At 42.1% G+C, this 10146-nt stretch overlaps 1 protein-coding gene and 2 long non-coding RNA genes across 7 annotated transcripts in view; 2 read left to right on the forward strand and 1 right to left on the reverse strand.

The window, feature by feature from the left end:
• The first annotated feature begins 6 nt into the window (after positions 1-6).
• Positions 7-7627, forward strand: LOC103378374 (uncharacterized). The gene is made up of 3 exons (XR_521503.3): positions 7-209; positions 2724-2791; positions 7492-7627. It is a non-coding gene; the product is annotated as an uncharacterized LOC103378374 (long non-coding RNA).
• Positions 1924-10146, reverse strand: part of plch1 (phospholipase C, eta 1) — a 30568-nt gene continuing 22345 nt past the window's right edge. For 3 of the 5 annotated variants that reach the window (XM_017031997.2, XM_008309561.3, XM_017031998.2), the window contains 6 exons: positions 9868-9952; positions 9639-9785; positions 9286-9365; positions 9103-9162; positions 7569-7965; positions 1924-6228 (listed from right to left, as the gene is read on the reverse strand). In XM_017031997.2, coding sequence (XP_016887486.1) covers positions 3623-6228; positions 7569-7965; positions 9103-9162; positions 9286-9365; positions 9639-9785; positions 9868-9952 — 3375 coding nt within the window. In that variant the 3' untranslated portion in view covers positions 1924-3622. Of the gene's footprint in view, positions 6229-7038; positions 7064-7568; positions 7966-9102; positions 9163-9285; positions 9366-9638; positions 9786-9867; positions 9953-10146 lie in introns of all 5 variants that reach the window. The other 2 variants (XM_017031999.2, XM_017031996.2) reach the window with 2 other exon arrangements.
• Positions 7867-10138, forward strand: LOC103378372 (uncharacterized). Its single transcript, XR_003049509.1, has 3 exons — positions 7867-7996; positions 9605-9805; positions 9903-10138. It is a non-coding gene; the product is annotated as an uncharacterized LOC103378372 (long non-coding RNA).

Below are 10146 nucleotides of genomic sequence, written 5' to 3' on the forward strand. Positions count from 1 at the left end.
CTGCTGAATGGACGATGGAGTGAAATGGACCTGGAAGAGTCCTCCGATGACCACGTCTCCTTCCTGCTGCAGACTCACCTCCTTCTCGGTGTTCTGTCTGGAACAGTGTAGAGTCGGTTCCAGCCGCCCCGGTGCCAGGGGCCACAGCAGCAGAACCAGGGGCCATGGCAGCAGAAACATCAGTGATCACAGTAACGGCCGGGGATTCAGTAAGTAACCAAATATAACATCAGAGACTTCACTGACACTGTAAAGTCAGAGGTAAAGATGATTAAAATTTCAAACCTTATTCAACACGTAGAGTTCAGGTCCTGCACACACACACACACACACAGAGTCTGTGTTTGTGTAGAAGGAAAGTGAGGACAGAAGATTTTTATAGTAGTTGGAGGGACGTCAAACTGAAAACAGCAGCACATGAAAAATGACCTGAGTCTCTGGAGTCAGGAAGAAAAACAAGTGATTATGATGTTACTGATGGAGAGTGCGTGCGTGTTTGTGTTTGTGTGTGTGTGTGTGTGTGTGTGTGTGTGAACGTGAGGCTTTATGTCCTTTAGTAACATTTTAGCGACTTCTTTGCAAACTTTAGACATCGCTAAGTTTAACCAAATCTCTGCTAACCTTTAGCTGGTGTGCCTCAGATATGATTTGGTTTTTGTAAGTTCTTTAACTATTTCTGGGTGGAAATTGTCCTTTTTTCTATAAGTATTTTTAGTATTTGAAGCCAATTCTAGGTTTAAGTTTATTAACATTTATTTACTCGGCTAATGAAGCTAAATGTTTCCTTTTTCTTGTCTTTGACAAATTTCACGGCAAATGTTTGTCAACATTCAGCTACTGGTGATAAATTGCATCTTATTTTGAAGCTGTGTTTTTATTTCTAGCTAAATGTTTTTATTTAACGTTATCTTGAATTCCTTAAAAACGATTTCAAAGTATGAATTTGTTCACTTTAATTTTTAAATCTAGTAATTAGTTTTCTTTTATTAATTTTGAGCACAATATATATATTTATTTATAACTGACTTACTGTTGAGATTTAATTTAATAAATGTTTAGCTGACAGTGTTCTTTCCTTAGCCATTCTTATTGGTTGTGATTCATTTAGCTACTTTCTAGTAGTTGTTCAGCTGTGTGTGCAACATTCATGTATTAAGAAAATAGATGAAAAACAAACTCACAACAAGCTTGACTTTAACAACCAAAGTTTAAGAAGCCTGTTGTGAATATGTTTCCACCAAAGTGTGTTTTGAGGGAAATCATTTTCCCAGAGCAGCAGCTGTTCACTTCTCAGCTCCATTAAACTCATTTCAAGAGCAATTACATCTGATTACGTTGAAGCCGCTGAAGCCGTCGGGATTTAATCATAAACACATCTGGGCTCAACTCCATCCGGACCCCAGGTCTGGTTTTTCTTGGTGTTTTTAGAGATGATCGGTTCTCTCTTGTTCTGTAGTCTGAGAACCTCGGTGCTTTCTGGTGAACCAGTGGAAGTGGAACCAAAGTGGCCGTAGGTGACTGTAAAACTAAGACCCCACAGCCACCAAACATTTGGTTTCCTCTGTGGACCACTGCACATTTTTTTTCTCCATGTCCACTGTCCATCGCTTTTTTATTATTATTATTTTTAAAACATAGAGTAAGACACGCCCACTGATGATGTCACAGTATTAAGGGAAGAACTGGGTAGTTATTGGCTCTTGAAAACCAACTTTTCAGGTTTTTAACCTGTTATTCTTTTTAGTATGTGCCGGCTAGTTCAAAACCAGGTTCGGGGCCCGGAACAGGCACGGTCCAATATGTGACCTGTGAAGGTACAGTCGGTACCAGGAACCAGAGATGGCTCCATAAGACTTTTTCATGTCTCGTACAAATACTGCAACCTGGAGTATCTGCTCATAGTGACCAGTATATAGTATGGATGTAATACTTAATGTAACCAGTGGGTGGAGCCTGGACCTCAGTGATGTAGTGGACGAGTGTCCAGCTGAAGACATGACAACACAGGACAGAACAGACAGGTCATCTGTTTGTTTGACCGCTCTCTTCTTTGTTGGTTAAACAAGTGCACACAGCTGACATGCTAACAGCTAACCCACTGTCACTCAGGTTCTACTGTTGTTGTCATGACACGTTCTGCAGCAGCTGGGTCTCTGATAGAGTTTGGGTGTATGGTCAGCTTGGTCCCAACCTGTGGATCTGATCTATAAACTGAAATTTCAGCCAATATCCAGTGGTCACTAATCCAAAGGATTGGATCAGATTATTTCCCCAGAATTAAACCATACTCATCTTTTTTTATACTACTGGAACAGGAAGTCATGTGAGGTTTTACTAGACTCTGAAAAGACAAGACCCGTGTTTAAAGTTTTAAGTCAAAGATCTGTTTATTTTATTGCATTTGTAGGAAAATCACAGACCTTCAAAAACAGACGATACTAGAGAAAGGATGGTGTTCACACTGGAAGAGCTGAAAGAAACAGAAACTCACTTTTACTTTTGTCTTCATTTCATGAAGTACATACAAAAACAAAAACACCAACAGGGTTTTTTCGTTTTTACAATCTGTATCAAAGTAATTATAAAAATAAAACCTTTAAATTCCAAATCTTTGAGCATTTTCAGTCACTATTTTTTAGATTCTAAAAAACAAGTGTTGGAAGTTGACGTGAAATATTGCACTGACTTCTAAACAAACAATTTCTTTTCTTTTGTGCAAAAAGATGTTCTGGACCGAGACTGGACATGGACCGGAGGATCTGCTGCATAGTCATGCTGGACACGTTCACAGGTGACATGCACACATAAACTCACACACACGCACAGCTACGGTCACCAACTGCCCCCCTCATATTAAATCCAGCCTGGGTTTAAAAATCAACAATATAAAACAAACATAAACGTGAGCACTGAGAACAGAGGTGAGAAACTGGACCTGTCACCAGGTCAGTTCTGGTAAAAGCAGATTATTCTACACATTCAGATAATTCATGTAAAACATTTTCGGACTCCGCTGCAGGAGAAAGTTCAGGGCTTTGAAGTGTGTTTGTATCAGAGGTTCTGCTGCTGACCTGGTCCTGAAAAAAATATCTTCTCAATTTTCTTCTTCTTTTGTTAAGTACTCATATGATAAAAGACTCAAATCTTTGAGAACCAGCATCTGAGTCCAAGTCTAGTCCAGCGATGGTGACCAGAACCTCAAACAACCACACTTCAAAATCCAGAACGACGTCTTTAAAACCAAGGTCCTTTTTGCTTCATCAATAACTCCGTTCAGTAGTCCTGACAGTAAACACCAACTGGACAAATCTAACAATTTACTGTACAATCAGTCCAGGACACAGAAGGACACAGAAGTTCCTAGAAACATTTAAACATCTATCTGCATTTAGACAAAACAGTTCCAGAGCACAAAAACAATTTGGTACCGACAGTGAAAAGTTCTAACTTCATGCTGTAACATCCGAGCTTAGACTTTATTTACTTTGTGACGCTGCTGTAAAACCATACAGACGGGTCTTTACACAAACAAAGAAACAAACGATAGAAAGAACCAGATTCTTTTTTTGTGTGTGAAGTAAAACCCAACCAAACGTCTGTGCTTCTTCAGTTTGGATCAGTGCTACAGTCTGAGCAGGAAGTAGACCTCAGGCTCTGACACAGAGCTGAAGGAGTTTGCATTTGAAAGAGAGCCGTCGGTAAAGTAACGATCGCTGAAACAGTCCCCGTTTCCGTACCTCAGTGACGTGCACGCTCCTTCAGGAAGCCCTCGGTCCTCCAGCTGGTCCAGGTAGCCTGGGATGTAGGAACCAGTTGAGTGTCTGTTAACTGGTGTAATCTGGGACGATGGTTTGTTCCTGAACACAACTCCACTGACACCAGAGCTGCCATTGTTGATTACACCCGGTCGGGACTTTGTAGCTTCTTGCTGTCTTTCGCGAGCACGATTGTTTATGTGACGGACCCGACTTTGGCTGCGACTGGACAGGCGTCGGGTGAGGAGCGGTAGGGATTCGTCTGGATCCTTGTCTAACGTACGGACGACATCTGTCTCCTGTGTCAGCAGTGATTTGGCTTCATGTTGCCACTGAGGAGAACATGTTCCACCTTCATTCATATCCTCTCCCTCAAATGTGACCAGTTTCCGTAGCTGTTCTGTGAGTGGGTCGCAGGACTGTGACTGGACGGGGGTTCTTCCCAGAGCAGCTGCTCTCTTCTGCCTCCTCATATGTGGTGTAATAAAACTCCGACTGATGATGTTATATTTGCTTTGGAAGTTACACGATATGTCTTCAGAGGTCAGGTCTCCCAAGGACTTGGACTTTAAAGACTGGCTCGGACTTGGGGAGTCCTCAGAAGCTGAGTGGGAACGAGATGCTAAAGGTCTCCTGGTTTCAAGCTGAGACTGCGGCCGCGGGGAAGTTTTGACCAGGCCATTATGGTTCCATGTTTGTTTGGGTTTATTTGACTGGGTTTGAGTTTGTGCCTGGGTGTTTGGAGGAGCTGAGGGCCCTGGAGAGGGTGTCATGAAGTCACGCTCCCCTTGTGTGTACCAGCCACTACTGTCTGAAGTGGGCTTCCACTGAGCTTTGTTTTTGAATGTGTTTGAAGATTGACAACTTAGACTCTCAGAGGAAGACCAACCACCGTGAAAACCCTGGAGCAGCTCTGGTTGGTCGCATCCAGGTCTGTTTTTCTGAGACCAGTCAAGAATCTGGCTGCTGCTGAGACACCGCTGTTGTTTAAAGGAACTCCTGACATCTCTGCTGTTGTTGGGAGGATGTGAGTGGATCTTCTGGGCATGTGGATTAGGATTGGACAAGGTGGAGTTGGCAGGTCTGGTAAAGAATGAAGAAGGGAAGCTGTGCTGGTGGTCAGACATGTGGTTGGAAGGAGGAGGAGCATGTGCAGGCTGCAGTGGCTGGTGATGGTGGTTAGAGAACTGGTGGTTTAGTTGTGGGTAGTTTTGAGCCGGCTCGTGGTTTTGATAAATGGCATGCCTTTTGGTTGGACTGAGCAGTCCCTCCCGTTGACTACCATGTCTCTGTGAGGTCATAATTGTGTCCAGGGGATCCTCATCAACGTTAATCTCAACTTCTCTAAAATCAGTTCTTGCCCCATCCTGGTGCAGTCTAAGGTTGTGGTTAGTTGCGTTGCTCATAAACCTGTTAGCTGTGTTCCATTCTGGCTCAGGTGACAACAGATCCTTCACCTCCTCGTAAACTCGCTCCTCTGCCTCCTCCATATCTTCACCCCTTGATGTGTTTGTGACTATATGATTGTTTTGATCCTTCTCTCCAACTTGGACAGTTTTCATAGCCGAGGTCTTGGGACTGTTCACAGACATGAGGTCCACACTATCAGTGGGATTTTTTATCACCTGGTTCCTCAGGTAAAAAACTGACGCTGGTGAAAGCACCTCCTCATCCAGGATGGTGTAGACCTCCTCCAGCTCAGCTGTTTCTGGACTGGACAGTAGGGCTGGAGTGGGTGTGTCTGTTTGAGAACTCTGAAATAATCTGGAATAATTTGGAGTAACACCTAGATTCATGTGGTCCATGTTCAGTCGAGGGACAGAGGTCAAGTGATTAGAGTTGATCTTAAAAGGTGACCTTGAAATCTGCAGAGATTTGGGAGTGGCAGGTCTGAGGTTGGAGTGAGCAGGGGGAGTTTGATTACAAGATATAACCGAAAAGTCTTTCTGTTCACCAGTGGTTTCCAACTGACCAATCAGAGCAGAGATAGACCCACAGGTGTCCTGATCATTGTCTGAGGAGACGGCTTCGATGAGTCTGGATATGGTGCTGTCCTGCAGAGAGCCAGGACTCCTCAGGTCATAGTCCAGGCTCACAGGAGAAAGAGGTGCTGCAGAAGAAGAAGAGGAGGAGGAGGAGGAGACTGAAGGTGCAGCTGTGAAGGCCGTGTTGTTTGATAAAGTTTCAGGTTTTTCTGGAACTCCCTTGTTTGTGGAACGGTTCTTCTCTAATCCTGTGGAGATCTGAGTCGTCTTTGACTCCTTGTTCTCTGAGCGGTAGTTGATATAGTCGTCCTCTGTTCCTACTTCCCCTCTTCCTCTACCGATAACCAGATAGGAGGTCTCGTCTGATTGGTCCACGTCTGGAATTCTTTGTTCATGAGACGGAGAAGAGACTCTTGGATCCGCAGGAAATGGGGATGAGATGAAAAAGTCTACGGAGGAAGACCTGAGCCTGTTGAGAGGACCAAGTCCTGAGGAGACAAGAACGTTCACAAAAACATGAGAAAAAAAAAACCAAAACAAAAAGACTCAAAATGATGTGATGCTGAACACGATCACATGACAACAAGTAGCAGTCCAGCCAGGTCATGGAGGTTGTGATAAAAACAAATGGATCACCAATACAACTGTTACGGGTATTGGGGGGGCAAAAAGGAAGAAGAGTTTGGGAAGAGCAGATCAGGGACAAGATGATCGAATGGGATCAAACATTTAGACCACTAACAGAATACAGCGATTGGACGAGATGCTGACAACGTCTGTACATAATGCAGCAGTCAGGGAGCTGGGCTGTCACTTTTTATCCAAACTTCTGTCGATGGTTTGAGTTCCTTTCAAGTCTTGTATTCACCCTGTCTGACTGAAGAGGGCAGTCTGAGCAGAGTTGTAACTCTTCTAAACACGACTCATCTGAACCTGTCTGTTCCCTCTGCTTCTGGCCTTACCTGACGACAGGCAGCCAGTCTCACGGGAACGTCCCACGAGGACATGTGGACGCCAACGAGAAGATAAGTTGCAGATTTTATTCTGCTGTATTTTAAAAACAAACTGAAGTAAACTTCTGCTGTGACATGAATATAATAATAAATAATATTAAGATAAGCTACAAATGCAAAGTTACGCTACAAAGTCCTGAGAAGAAGGTTGACAACAAGATTTCTACACCAGGGACTTGAGGTCTGATCAGGTTAAGAGAGTTCTAACTTGTCAGATAAAGTTAATTGGATTTATTATTTGGGAAAAAGTGACAGCCCTGGCCCAGAGTCGTGGTTCTGGATTACCTGCAGGAACATCCTAGTCAGTTCTCTACCGCAAAGAAGCACAACAAACGAAGACGAGACAGAAAAAGTTTGTTAAGGTTTTTTTGAGAGAAGAACTCTGCTGTTAGGTCATAGTTCACAGACACAAAGGTAGAAGTTAGGACAAAAATGGACTAACTCTTAGTAAAAGGTTCAAATGTTTCACAGGTAGAGAAAAGACAGCACTGAAAATAAAATGATGTTCACAGACACAGAGACCAGTCTGAACTGGTTTTAGTCATTAACATCAGACACCTGCAGGAACCTGCACATTGTGTGAGGACTTTATGACTGACTGACTGACTGACTGACTGACTGACTGACTACTGACTACTTATATATATATCATATATACTAATACTCTTATATATACTTATACTCAATATACTTAAGGACCACGGCCTCAGTTTCACTGGTCTCGTTCTACTTTGGCAGATGTGACACCTGTGAAGGAACAGCCCAAACTATAGAACTGATGGAGGCTGAGGACATTGTTGATCTTCAGGACTTACCCAGGACGGTGTCTTCACTGACGTCCAGCTGCTCTTTGTCCTGGGAGCAGATAGACAACTGTCCCTGGAGGAGTCTCTCCAAAGGCATGGACATGGGTCTGTGGATGAGGGGAGGTCTGGGTTGCAGACGTTTCTCCACACATACGTCTTGTCCTGAAGTTCCTTCTGCTCCTCCACCACCACCTGCTTCTCCTTCACTCCTCTTATCCGAGATGCAAGCCTCTGACTCTGACAGCACCATCTTGGACTTCTTCTTGCGTCCTTTAGCCGGAGCGCTGGCTGTGCGTCTCAGCAGGTGATCGCTGATGGAACGCTTGCGGAGTGCAGTGGAGTTGGTGTCTGAGGAGGCCTTAGAAGATCGGTTGAACAGACCTCGGATCCCTCGCAGCTGTTGGCCCTGAAGAGCAGGAGAGAAACAACAGAAGAGGGTAAAACAAAATTTCACAAATCTTAAAATTTGACACCTAATTTGGTCTAAATTATATAATTTATATAATATTTTTTCCTAAATCATTTTTGAAAAAATAGATTTATTAACCCAAATAGAAAGTAGGCCCAGAAAATATGCCTAAGTTAGCCTGTAAAATAACTAATTGTTAGGAAAAAAATAGTTAAGACTAAGGAAAACAAAAATCTTAGCCTCGAGCACGATTCACTTGACAATCATTTTTTAAATGTTTTGACTTTTACTAATTCCCTAAGCTAACATGACTTTTTCTTTGTCTGTTTATTCAGACTAAAAGGCTTTTTTCTTTTAGGCTTTTTTGTAAAATGTGGGCTATTATTAGCAATATTTGTCTAATATTGTGCTAATTATGATTAATTAATAACACTTAACATTTTATGTGTGTTTCTTTTTTAAGATTTTCTGTGTGTTTATATTATTAATGTTGTATTTATTACATTTCTAAGGTAAGTCAATCAGTTGACTCGGTTGTTAATATAGCTTATCTTTGGCTTTAAAAAAAAAAAAAAAATCTTTAAGTTACACAGCATTTTGCACTAACTACCAGACTCATTTTCACAGGTGTAGGTGTCACTATCAAACCTAAGTGTTTGCTAGTGATAGTAAATTAATATTTACATGATACACAGGTTTAACACACTCTTTTGAGGAAGATGAGGAAGAAATGCATGCTCTTACTTCCGCGACCTGCAGATGGCAGTCTTTTATACCACACGAGACCAAAATACACTGACATGTACTGTATGTCACATGCTTTAGAGACACAACATTCCACATTTTTGAAACAGTGAAGGCAGCAGCAGTTGTCTGTGGTTCAAATTCAAGTAAATCAACCAATCTACCACACCACAGTGCACAGAATAATCAGTGTGAATTTCTCTGTTGACTTTGGGCTGGGACATTGAATGCCTCTAAAAATAATACATATGTTGTGTCAGTATTTCATACACAATTAATTGTGTATTATATGCAATTTTCTTATAAAATCAGCATCAATAGAGAAAAACAAACGAAAACCACAGATGTGCATCATGCAGCAGCAGCAGCAAACACAACATATATTTATACCTTATTAGAGCCTAAAAGGTGCATAATGGTGAAGCTGGGATTCAACACTAGAGGGCTCCACTAGAAAAACAGGTTTGAAGGAGAAGAGCTTCAAAACATTGAGGTAAAAAAACACTTATTTTCAAAGTCGGGAAATTGAGACCACTTCCTGTTACTAAGCAGAAGAGAAGAAGTAGAACTCACCTTTCCATAGACATCGTGCACAGACACGTGGACAAAGATGGAGGCTTCGGTCAGACCCTCTAAGTACACATGCCTGTAACCTAAGGGGGTGATAAAGAGTTAGTATAACAGCTAAATGTTAGCCATTGAAACTGCCAAAAACATCAGAAGCAGTTGTTAGCAGAGAGTCAAAGAAAAGTCAAACATATTTCTGTTTAAAGCCAAAAAGTAATTTATCATTGTTGTCCAACAGATGTCACTATATTGGAGATATTCAACTCTTTTTTTTTATTCTTAATTATTTTTGACTAATAACTAAACTGTCTTTGTGTGGTAACAGTCTATATTATATAATAAAAGACCTCATCACACACCGGGCATCAGGCTGCTGAAGGCAACGGTCCGCTGACCAATAAAATCCCGTCCGATAGGGTCATGATCCCAGACCAGGAAACGGACCAGAGCCACCTCAGCCATGTGGAGAGTGAAGGACAGGGTCTCCTCCCAGACTGGGTTAAAGCCTTAGAACCAACAAACACATGTAATGAGAAATTAATTCCAGACATCTTTGTATTTATGTGTGTGTATGTGTGTGTGTGTCACCATTGTCATCGACTACTCGTGTCTGTTCTTTGCAGCAGTCCACAGGAAGTCCAATGATCTCCACCTCCACAAAAGGATCAATGATCTGATGAAGATGAAAACAAGAATGTACAATTTATCATTTCATCACCCGTCTCTTCCAATACAAAGACTGTGAGAACAGTAAACAAATGATGTGGTTAAACGCTGGAACTAACAGTGTCTGTGATGGAGATGGAAGACTAACAAATACTGTGCCACAAGGGGGCGACTTCCTATTAAAAGTTCTTTACTTAACTA

This window comes from Cynoglossus semilaevis, chromosome 4 (assembly GCF_000523025.1).
Source record: "Cynoglossus semilaevis isolate Cse_v1.0 chromosome 4, Cse_v1.0, whole genome shotgun sequence".
Lineage (NCBI taxonomy): Eukaryota > Metazoa > Chordata > Actinopteri > Pleuronectiformes > Cynoglossidae > Cynoglossus > Cynoglossus semilaevis.